Source organism: Phyllopteryx taeniolatus, chromosome 1 (assembly GCF_024500385.1).
Source record: "Phyllopteryx taeniolatus isolate TA_2022b chromosome 1, UOR_Ptae_1.2, whole genome shotgun sequence".
Lineage (NCBI taxonomy): Eukaryota > Metazoa > Chordata > Actinopteri > Syngnathiformes > Syngnathidae > Phyllopteryx > Phyllopteryx taeniolatus.
In genome coordinates this window covers 38248871-38261003 of record NC_084502.1, presented here as the reverse complement: position 1 = coordinate 38261003, position 12133 = coordinate 38248871, and the positions used below count along the sequence as shown (strand labels likewise).

General features: G+C 40.6%; 1 protein-coding gene across 1 annotated transcript; it reads left to right on the top strand.

Annotated features, from left to right (window-relative positions):
• Window positions 1-3649: 3649 nt before the first annotated feature.
• LOC133487484 (uncharacterized) lies at window positions 3650-9286 on the top strand. The gene is made up of 5 exons (XM_061794116.1): window positions 3650-4633; window positions 7424-7618; window positions 8276-8423; window positions 8501-8596; window positions 8707-9286. The coding sequence occupies exons 1-5, from the start codon at window positions 4561-4563 to the stop codon at window positions 8963-8965; spliced, it is 771 nt and encodes a 256-aa protein (XP_061650100.1). The 5' UTR covers window positions 3650-4560; the 3' UTR covers window positions 8966-9286.
• The last annotated feature ends 2847 nt before the right edge of the window (window positions 9287-12133 follow it).

Sequence of the window (12133 nt, the reverse complement as noted above, 5' to 3'; positions counted from 1 at the left end):
ACCAATACCCCGAGATGCTCCCTGGGCGCTTCAGCTGCCCCCTGCTCCAGTGTGTTCCACTAACGTGTATGTGTTCACTGTGATGGGTTAAATGCAGAGAACAAATTTCGTGTGCATGCATGCATGTTCATGACAATAAAAGGTGATTCTTCTTCTTCTTGTTCTTGCGGTCACGACCCACAGCTTGTGACCATAGGTGAGAGTAGGAACGTAGATCGACCAGTAAATCGAGAGCTTTGCCTTTGGGCTCAGCTCCTTCTTTACCACGACAGACCGATACAGAGTACGCATCTGCAAAAATTCAGAGGCGGAATACTGGACCGTGAAACTGGACCCCTTAAACACCACAGTTGTGCCTAGAAACTCCGTCTATAAAGGTTGTGAACTGAATCAGTGATATAAGACAGCCTTGGTAGAGTCCAACCCTCAGCGATTTGTTTATCGCTTCCCCCCTCCTCTCCTACTTGGGGAGAGGGCTAGGCGACGATGACTGAATCTGAGGCTGTTGCTGTATGGATTCTGGACCAACCAAATGGGACAAGATCTGAGGTGGACCAGTTGCCCAGAGTTGTTGTTGTGGAGGATTCTGCTCCGACCGACCGGGCCATTTCCTGAGGCAGAAGTTTCCCGAAGGATACTTACCTCATTTTAATTAACATTGTAGATTGTTTGTTTTGAGTTCCTCCATGCCCGATTGGGAGGTTTAGATTAGGGGACGTCATCAATCATTGCGAACTGTGGGCCTGTGAAGCCCTTTGAGACTCGTTTGTGATTTAAGAGCTATACAAATAAACTTCACCAAAAACAAACCCAATTTATTGTCGGCAATCCAGACAAAACTGTGACACCCGTTGTACAGGCACCAAACGGCCCATATCAGGGGATCTTGTACCCCATACTCATGGAGCAACCCCCGCAGGAGTCCACAAGGAACTCAGTCGAATGCCTTGTCCAAGTCCACAAAGCACAAAGGCAAGGTTAGGCAAAGTCCCATCATGCATCCTCCAGGGCGCTGACAAAATGTAGAAACTGGTCCACTGTGGCACAAGCAGGAAGAAAACCATACTGCGCTTCGTCTTTCCGTCCGACCATCCTCACAGGGCCGGCTCGTCCAATAGGCGAGATTAGCACATGCTAAAGGTGCCACAGCCTCAAGGGGGCGCCAATAAAATTGGGTGAAAATTCACCTTCAATTAATATAATTACATTAAAAAGAGGTATTGCCATTAACTAGTAAAGTAAAGTAAAAGTAAATTTTAATTAATATTAACAATTACATAAAACAATAGGAGCAAGATCAACTATACATACTTCGAAATCAGTGTTCCTGCCCAGAACATAAAAGCAATGTACCGAGCCACAGCTGAAAGCAAACGGGATGAAACAAACACCACTACGAGTACCATAGTAGGAAAAGATGCTTTCTAAAGATACTTGCAACAAGTTACTCGCATGATTTGTTTGGCAGTAACGATACAGTAAGAAAATGAAGAAAATGTTCTATTTTATATTTAGAGTTGTGTGGCATGTTAAAAATTCACGGCAAATTTGAAACCCGCTGCTATTCGCCATTTTTTGGTAAGCGTACGTAAATTGACGATGAAGAAAATGTTCTATTTTATATTTAAAATTGTGCGGCATGTTACCTTATAAATGAAAGGCAATGTTAAAAACGCTACTTTTCACCTTTTTTTGGTTAGCGTACGTAAATTGACGATGGAGAGGGGCGCCGTATAAAATCTCACCTAGGGCGCCACATTGGCTCTGCTCCTTTTCAGAACACCTGAATAGACCATACCAGGGAGGCTGTGGAGTGCGACACCCCCCCCCGTCCTCCAGGTCCCCCTTGCTCAGGAAGGAGAGATAAAAATGTTTGTCTGTTGACGGGCCCTCAAGTCTCATTGAGAGAGTTACAGAAATCATTTGATTACAGTTATTACCTCAAAAGGTTATGGAACAAAACTTAAGGCGACCAGAACGTTTGCTGAGGCTAGTTTCATTTGACGAACAATAATAATTATGTTGGAGCACAATTTCAAAATAATGGCTGATTTCCAGTACAGTACTTAATTTTCATTTACATGTGTATCTGTTATTACTTTAATCAGTTTCAAGTTGCTGAATATCAGAGATAATTGTGGGGTTGTCTTTCTTTAACAGCGGGTTACAAACAGTTATGTCCTCACGTACTGTATTCGTTCAGAAGTCTGAGAGAGTTGATCCTTTCCCATCACAGCTGAAGAGAATGGGTGTAATGGGAAAGCAGTCATTTGCCATTGAAACGTAAGCCTTTTACCAGATGTTGACTTTAGTGTGCGTGCGTGTTTTTGTGTGTGTAGACATCTGTGTGGCCCAGAAACATTTGCATTTCCAAATGACATCCCAGATGACCGATGTCTTTTGGTAAAATGGGATTTGGGGGATTTTTGTAGGACATTACAACATGCACACTAGCCATTCTTCTCCTAACAACGGCTGTAAACCAGAAAACAACTGTAAAAAATCCCCTAAACTGTGATTGTATTGTGATTAAGGAAGATCTAACATTCTGCACAAAGCCACAAAGAAGTGCTGTAATGTGTTTTGAACCTAATTTTCTCTTAGCGTGCAAAAGTCTCAAAGATGCAATTCCATCAGAACCACACCACAGGTTACATTCAAGCAAAGTAAATGATGCATTAAGTTGCCTCACTCGTCACATTTACAGAAAATGTATTTGCATTACAAATGTAGACAAAGGTGCTTTACATTGATTGGTAAAGTGGCTTCTTCTTTTGTGTGGTTGCACCTGTTTCCTGTTTCACGAGAAATACATAAGATGAGACTTTTCTGTGCCTTGTTTCATTACCCTGTTCATCCTTGTGAACCCCCCCCCCAAAAAAAAAATTATAAAATAAATAAAAATTTAAAAAAATCTTGTGGTGGGTAAATAATAAGAAACAGTGTGTGTGTGTGTGTGTGGGGGGGGGGGGGTAATGAAGTACAACTGTGTCACTATAATTAAGTAGAGTTTTAAGGTATCTGCACCTTATAACTTGAGTATAAATTTTTATGACAATATTTTTTTTTACTTGACTCCCTACGTTTGAAAACCTACAACGATATATGTACTTCCTACATCTCACTTTGTCAAAATAGCCTCGTTACATTTTCTTAACTTCCACAGATGACCACACATTAAAAAAAAAAAAAAAAAAGATGTATGTAAATAGAGAGAGTCCACTGCGGTTGAGATCTTGATTGTGGGGACTTAGTGTATATGGTAGTAAAAACAGAAACAGCAGTGACAGAGGAACGTGAAGCACAGAGTATTAACGACAATTTTGAGGAAGCCAGATATTCCGCACCTTACCGAATAGAATTGTTTGATTCATAGCAAATGTGTTGTGTTGTGCCAGCTAAAAAGAAAAACACCAGTATTCTGGCATTCAAAAATTATCTTTCTAATTTGAAAAAAATACATACAGCTAAGAAGTAGTCACTGATGGTGTAGTGGTACACTCGCCTGACTTTGGTGCAGGCAGCGTGGGTTCAGTTCCCACTCAGTGACGGTGTGAATGTGAGTGCGAATGGTTGTCCGTGTCTATATGTGCCCTGTGACTGACTGGTGACCAGTTCAGGGTGTAGTCCGCCTTTCGCCCGAAGTCAGCTGGGATAGGCTCCAGCGTCCCGCGACCCTAACAAGGATAAGCGGTGTTGAAAATGGATGGATGGACAGCTAAGAAGTATTTTTTTTCACTTGTTATGCTTAGCTAATTTGGCATTTTTATGTTGTTTTGCTTTTTTTCTTCTCAGTAAAGCACATGATGCAAGTTCATAAAAATGGGAAACTATTATGTGGTTTTTTTTCCGACGTGCCAAGTGATCAAAAAGGGTATTGTATATAGTTGACAGTAAACTTTTTTTTTTTTTTTTTTTTTTTTTTACTTAAGGAGTTGAATTAGTACTTCTACCTTTAACTTTTTTTCTTTTTTTTATATATCGTGCATAATGTTGAGCACTTTTACACCTCTGGTAAGAACCAAAACTCACAGTTGTTCTTGATTAGGATTTTTATGATGTTGATCAAATTCATCCACGTTACACCCAGTTCTGCATAATGAAAAAGAAGGCTGGATGCCATTTTTCTCTTTCTCCCCCCCACTTTAAGCAAGTACACATCAGTGCAGACTTCTTGACCCTCCCTCCACAGTGCAGGCACACTAGGCTGTGTGGAAGTATCACATTTTAGCTGGCTTACAGACTGATGCAATAAATACAATGAATGAATGAACAAAGAAATAAAGAAAAGAAGCGAACAGATCGCCAGATCTGTGTATTCAATGACGATGACGTCACCACGAGGCGCTCTCCCACTGAACGGACATGATGATTTCGAATCACTAAACCAAGCAGCGAGCCGACCCGATTTATCTCCAATGTCATGTTGCCGTCACGTGACAATCAAAGTCGCGCCTGCGCGTCGTACTTCTCCTACCACTTTACGCACTTGTTCAGTGTCTGGAATGTGTGCAGATTATTGGTGCACGACGCGCGGAGAGCCTCGTTTGGACCGTCATCATGCCCTTGGCTTCTAAAGCAAATGAGTCCAAAATGGATGGACGGATGGATGGAAGTTACCAGATCAACTCGGGTAAAATGATTGCTATCAACGTCTACATTGTTACCCGTGTTCAGTTGCTTGTTTTAGACCTTTGCCCTAATGACCTTAATCGAGACTATGTATTGATGATGATGATGTATTTAAACACGTGTCGTGAGATACTCAATGAATAAAAAGTTTTGTTTTTTAAAAAAAAGTCATTTCTCTTTATATAGTTACAGTAAGGTGGCAATAGTACTTGCTCACACTCTTTATAAGTAGAGTGTCAGTAGAAGTAGGCTACAGAAAAAGACTGGTAAAGTACATTCCTGTACTTCAATAAAAGCGCTCCTCTGAAATCTACTTTAGTACAAAAGTAAAATTATTATAACGGCACAGAATAGATCTAGATCTGCACACAAAATAGTTTTCCTCTTTTATCATTCGTACTGAGAAAAAAAACACACTGATGTTGCATGCTGTTGGTAGAAGACAACACATTCGCCATGAATCATTTTTATAGCAGACAACATGAATTATTCTCTTCATGAAGCCATGGATAGGGAGCATGTTGCCTCTCTGAATCTGTCGCTCTCGTCCTTAATGTTCCCTGGTTCACATTCACCCATGTTGCTGCTGTCTAAGACCTCAAAATCTTAATCATAAAATCTCAACTGCGTATATATATTTTTTTACATGGTGTCCTCTTCTGAGAAGGTTGGGGAAAAACAAAACAAAAAACAAGGAAGTACAGACAGCTACCTGTTTTCAAATGTAGGCAGTAAAAAACCACCAGAAAAACACTCGAGTAAAGCACAAATACCCCCCAAAAATCTACCTAAGTACAGAAACGAAGACATTTCGATACAGGATTTATATCTGGATCTGATACACAACTTAGAAGATAGGGCCTTTTGTTTTAGCCCACCCATTTTATGCATGAAAAAAAAATATTGGAACATGTGTCAGACAGGTGCATTTGTTGGGCTGTCTGTCAAATGTTGCATTGATTATTAAAATAATAAATTGCACTGAGTTTCACACTTGTGTTTTGCACATGCAGATTACATTTATACTATTTAGTGGTGTAATCAACATGAAAACCAGAGAGCTGTCCACGTGTGGAAAATAGTGAAATGAAGATGATACCGAAATGGAAATTCTTGACCAAAACCGAAAACCGAAACTGGGGAGCCCAATGCTGAAAACCGAAAGCCAAAACACAGAAAGAGCTTTTTAATCAAATTTAATTTGTAAATGCTTTTCATCCAAAAAATGCACCACAAAGAGCTTTAAATTTATTAAAATCTAAAAGGAAATGAAACCCGCCAATTATTAATTATAAAACTATGCCAATCATTCATAAAATTGCACTTATGGCTATGACTGCAGAGCTGTCAACCTATAGTAATTCACTTCCAGAATAATTTGTTTAATTTTACATATTTTTAAAATGATGTCAAGAACATTACCATGGGACAGTTATTGCTGTATGATATGAAGTAGGATAAAAATAATTCTGCATACTGTTCAGTTTCACAACATAATCATTACTCTATAATTGTAATAGTTAATAAATGATGGCTTCAATATTTGTTATTTGACTGTATTGATTGCATCAATCTTGTAATGCTCTTCTTATGAATGTTCTTTTTGTGTTTCCTGATTCCACTATTGCTGCTGAAATTATGCAAATTCCCCATTGTGGGACTAATAACGGTTATCTCATACAGTGCACTCGAAATATTTGTTTTCTCAAGTGATGTAGCAGAAGTGAGGTGTTAATTCATGTCCGGTTTATGGTCCCTGTCTTTATGTAGCTGTCTAGCGTTATCGGATATATTTCAGCATTTCCTTCAATAGACATACTAATTTGTGTACTGTACCACGCAGTGACTTATTTTGGTGTTTTCCGACTTCAGGACACAATAGCTTAGCAACGGGCTTCCCCGCTGTTTGTCTTCCGTCTTATACTCCCTCCGTCCTTTGTGATAACGATAATTGTCAACATGTAGTTTCTTCACGGTCATGGAGTCGATGATTAGTGACTTAGGCTGCACTGACAACGGACGAGTTGGGCACGTGCTTTTGCTTCCGCGGCTCGACATCGTATATAGCCACGTTAGCTGTAGCTCGAATATAGCCGGGGCGGCGCAAATACATAGCATGCAACAAGCATTCCACCTTAGTAGCGGATAGTAGCTATCAGTAAGCACCATTAACAACATGTTATTTCGGCCATTTTATTTTGGTGACAAAAGTCCTTCGGTCCGAAACCGAAAATGCACTTTTGGGCTTATTTCGGCTGAAACATTTCAGCTGCCAAAATTTCAGTTCATCACTCGTGGATAAACAACAATTGTGAAGCTGAGAAAATAATTTGCAATGTCTTGGAGGAGAAAGTAGTTACTGGTGTAACAGGCAACAGACATGTCACAGGTAGATCCAGGAAAACAGCAGGAGTTATTGATAGACCAAAAAAAAGCCTAAAAACAACAGTTTGTGATATCACCGACAACCTCCAGAGGGCAGGAGTGAAGGTATCACAATCTACGGTTTGCAGAGGACTTCATGAACTAAAGGTGGGAGGCTACGCTAGAAAATTCAAACCACTCATCACAAGAACAATAGGAAGACCATGCAGCAAGAGACAAGCCTAAAAAACCTGTGGGACAAATGTTTATGGACTAGACAAAGATGAACCTTTACCATAAGACTAAAGCTTTGTAAAAGAAAGGATCTGGTCTTGATCCCAAACAAGCAGTGTCATGGTTTGGGTCTGCATGGCTTCTTCTGGAATGGGCTCATTAATCTTCATTGATGAAGACTGTGTCTTTTTAGTGCATTTCCAGGATCAGTGCCCGCCTCTCCCCTCGCCTCGCTTGGGCAACCACATCATCAACGCGGGCAATGGCCGCAGTGTGGGCACAACCATTTCCTTGCAGTGCCCAACCAAACACAGGCTGGTAGGAGGTGAGCTCAAGTGCGTCATGGATGCCAACAGGCCCCGCTGGGTGGGGGAACTCTCCTGCAAACGTAAGTTGACAAAGAGATATCGTGATGGAAACACATTGTAATTGTCCCACAAGCAAATAGATTAGTTGTGTGTGGATTCTAGATCGGAACAATCTATAGAATAATCTTTAATATTCCATTAACTGCAAAGAGCGTTTTCATTTCACTCATTATAACAAACACAGAGTCATGTGCAAAGGTTTTAATAACTTTGTTATGAAGCTAGCAAAACTAACAAATCTATCCAGTAACATACTTAGCAAATATCATATCTCGAGTCACTGTCAATCTTTACTTCACACGAAACTATGGTATGCCATGGTCATGCTGTATTGCCTCAAAAAATGGTGCGACCAAATCATGTGCTGGAGTGACTAACTGAAAAAGTTAGTTGCGCAGCGCCAAATGCGTAATAACTATGCCGTAGACTGAGACACCGGAGGAGAAGATCATCTTATCACCATGCTAACAATTTATAATTCCCTTGATTTATCATTGCCGACATCCCTTTCTCGCTGAGGTAATAAAATACAATTAAAAAAATATTGATGTGGGACAAATGTGAAGTGGACAGAACTTTTGAACATTAATTTGCTGTTTTTCTGTGACTCACAACGTTTACTATATAATGATGGAACACATTCAGCTCTAAACATGAAATATATCCTCTCTCTCCAGCTTTGTCTCTGTACAAAGACAGTGGTTTCCGAGTGGCTGTTCTTGCATCCATTGTCAGTATTGGCATAATATTCATCATGTCTATGATGTTCATCACCTGCTGTATTTTGGATTGCGTCCAAAAGAATACGAGAAAAAAGCAGGGCAGGTGAGTTTGTTCGCAGAAAGAGGGTCATTCATCTCTCGGTGTAGTGCGTCTGAAAAGTGGAAAACTTTCCTCCCCAGGGATTCATTCAAAAGACATTTGGAGGACGGCATGTCCTGCTATAGCCTTGAAGGCGGATGTGACATTGACATCCCAGAGAACCTCTGTGACAACAGGTGAGAAGTGGGCCACTTGATTTTTGTAAATGATGAAATTTAAGGTGAGAAAATACAACTGTCTGCAAAGATCAACACTAACTTAAACCTCCATCTCTCCAAACCCACAGTCCTCCTCAATGGTTCACCTATGGTCTCGGTCAAACAAACGCCCCCACGCCTCCACGTCCCTCTGGATTCTATGATAACCAACATCCGGTCCCTCAAAAATCTGATTGTGTACAGGTCTTCGGTCCACCTCATTACATCGCTATTTCATCATGTTGCAAGTGTTCAAGCTCAGGTCTGGTTCAGATCCCCACTGAAGAAACTGATTTGGTTTGGCAGCCTTACAGCCAGCAGCTATGTTCAACACAAAGGAATCCTTGAATTACAAATATGTCAAAAACAACAACAAGGTGGGAATACAGTGAAGCCTTGCTCTTTGCAGGAGTTTGGGACCAAGCGCAAAAGTAATGGATACCGTGCCGGAAAATGTTTGAAATTGCCTATATTAATAGTTTTAACCCCATACTATGATCCCAAAACACTTTACCATTTCAAACTCATTTTACATGATCCTTAAAAATAAATTGCTTACAGATTACATGATACAAAGTAAATTGCATCAAATTTAGTACAAGTATGCTGCTGTGCAGTGTGTCTCCATGTCAGAACCTCTCATTTCTGAAATACATTTATTGCAAATGACTCCATTTTTAGTTTGGCATTTACTATACCTTACATTGAGCAGCTAGCCAACGCTCGAGCGGACCTTCCTCTCCATTATCTAGAGAGGCTTACCACTGGGTGGCACGCTGCTTTCTATAGCATCAACCACACAAGCAGCCTCGACACACTGTCGGACCTCCACTGGACTTTTCATCACTCTGCTGTTTGCTGTCAAGACTGCCAGTTATCAGCTCGTGGCCAATCCTAGCTACTCCTCCAACATGGCGACTGTTAGACGGAGCATGGCGTTTGGGAGGGGTCTAATAGGGTGTTACAAGAAGAGCACAAAATACGAAGATAAGCGCCAGTCGGTGAACTCTTCAATCAATAGTCGCTAATTCGGTTCTTCAGAATAAAATCACGAGAAGGTGAGTTCGGGAGGGGTTAACTGTATTTTCTGCGAACAACTTTGTGTTACAAGTCAAAAGGCAAAATCTACCATTTACAGGGTGAATAGCGTGCTCTATGAGCCTTTTGCAAATTAAGACTCCCACATCCCCATGCCTGAAATAGAAGCCATTAGAAGTACTGTACTGTATATTTATATCAGTTTATTGTACTGTGTGTGTGCTTTACATATACATATATATATATATAAAGCCCCCTTCTCAAATTCATATATTTTTGCATAGTTTTCCCTCTGTAATTTTTCTGATCATCAAACTGGTGATTTCATTTATTAAGGGGGGAAAAAGTATTCAAAGTTACCTGGCCCGGTGTAAAAAAAGTAATGGCCCCCCCAAACCTAGGAACTGGTTGGGGCATCTTCAGCCGAACTGAAATCAAGCATTTTCTATATGCGGCGATGAGTCTTTTACATCTCTGTGGAGCTATTTTGGTCATCTCTTTCTTGCAGAATTGTTTGACTGATAAAAATGGAGGGTTTTCGAGCATGAACGGCCTTTTTAAGGTCATGCCACTGCATTTCAATCGGATTCAAATCTGGACTTTGACGAGGCCACTCCAAAACCTTCATTTAGTTTTTTAAAGCCATTCAGAAATTGACTTGCTGGTGTGTTTTGGATCGTTGTCTTGCGGCAGAACCCAAGTGTGCTTCAGCTTGAGGTCACGAACTCATGGCCGAACATTCTCCTTCAGGATTTTCTGATAAAGAGCAGAATTAATTCTTCCATCAATCACACCAAGTTGTCCAGGTCCTTAAGGAGAAGCAGCCCGAGACACTACCACCACCATTTGACTGTTGGTATGTTCTTTTTCTGAAATGCTGTGCTACATTTACTCTAGATGTAACGGGAAACACACCTTCCAAAAAACTCAACTTTCATCTCGTCAGTCCATATAATACTCTCCCAAAAGTCTTGTGAATCATTCAGATGTTTTTGCAAAAGTAAGATGAGCCTTTATGTTCCTTTTGGTGAGCAGTGGTTTTCACCTTTGAACTCTGCCATGAATGCCATTTTTTGCCCAGTCTCTTCCTTATTGTTGTGTCATGAACATTAAAGTGAGGAAACTATGAAAAATGTATACATACGTATATATATATATCCATCCATTTTCTGAGCCGCTTCTCCTCACTCGGGTCGCGGGCGTGCTGGAGCCTATCCCAGCTGTCATCGGGCAGGAGGCGGGGTACACCCTGAACTGGTTGCCAGCCAATCGCAGGTCACATAGGAACAAACAACCATTCGCACTCACAGTCATGCCTACGGTCAATTTAGAGTCCTCAATGAATGCATGTTTTTGGGACACAGGTGAGGCAGGATTGAACCCAGGTCCTCAGAACTGTGAGGCTGACGCTCTAACCAGTCGCCCACCGTGCCGTGTATATATATATATATATATATATATTATACACATATATATATATATAATATATATTATATATATATAATATATATAATATACATATATATAATATATAATATACATATATATATATATATATTATATATATATAATATCTGGCAGCACGGTGGGCGACTGGTTAGAGCGTCAGCCTCACAGTTCTGAGGACCTGGGTTCAAATCCCGGCCCCGACTGTGTGGAGTTTGCATGTTCTCCCCGTGCCTGTGTGGGTTTTCTCCGGGCACTCCGGTATCCTCCCACATCCCAAAAACATGCATGAATTGGAGACTCTAAATTGCCCGTATGCATGACTGTGAGTGCGAATGGTTGTTTGTTTGTATGTGCCCTGCGATTGGCTGGCAACCAGTTCAGGGTGTACCCCGCCTCATGCCCGATGATAGCTGGGATAGGCTCCAGCACGCCCACGACCCTAGTGAGGAGAAGCGGCTCAGAAAATGGATGGATAGATGGATGTATATATATATATGGATGGATATATCTATATTTATATATATATGGATGGATATATACATGCATATATATATATATACATACATATACACATACACACACATATATTATATATATCTATATACATACACACATATATAATGCAGTTATGTTTCAGGTATTTTGGTTTGAAATGCTCTTTGACTAGAAATTTAAGCAAATTGATCATAAAAGATTTTTTTCCACAACATAGTAATTTAGCTGAGCGCCCACACCTAAACTACTTTCATTTGGCCGTGCAGTGGGAGAAAACGCAATTTAAAAAATAATTTATTCTGTGTCTTTATTTCTATCACAAAGTGACCATTATTCTCTATGGATGGTTAAAAACTAAACTATTGTGTATGAAAGCCAGGGTGTGTGGTCCTTTTAATGCCAGCGGCGTCTGTGGATTTGGTATCTGGGCCTTCAATGGGGATTTACCTGATTTAAACCGCCCCTAATCTCACCCACCCAAGCATTGCACACAGCCACTTGGTGGTGCTAAAGCACCCTCCATTTTCCCCTGGA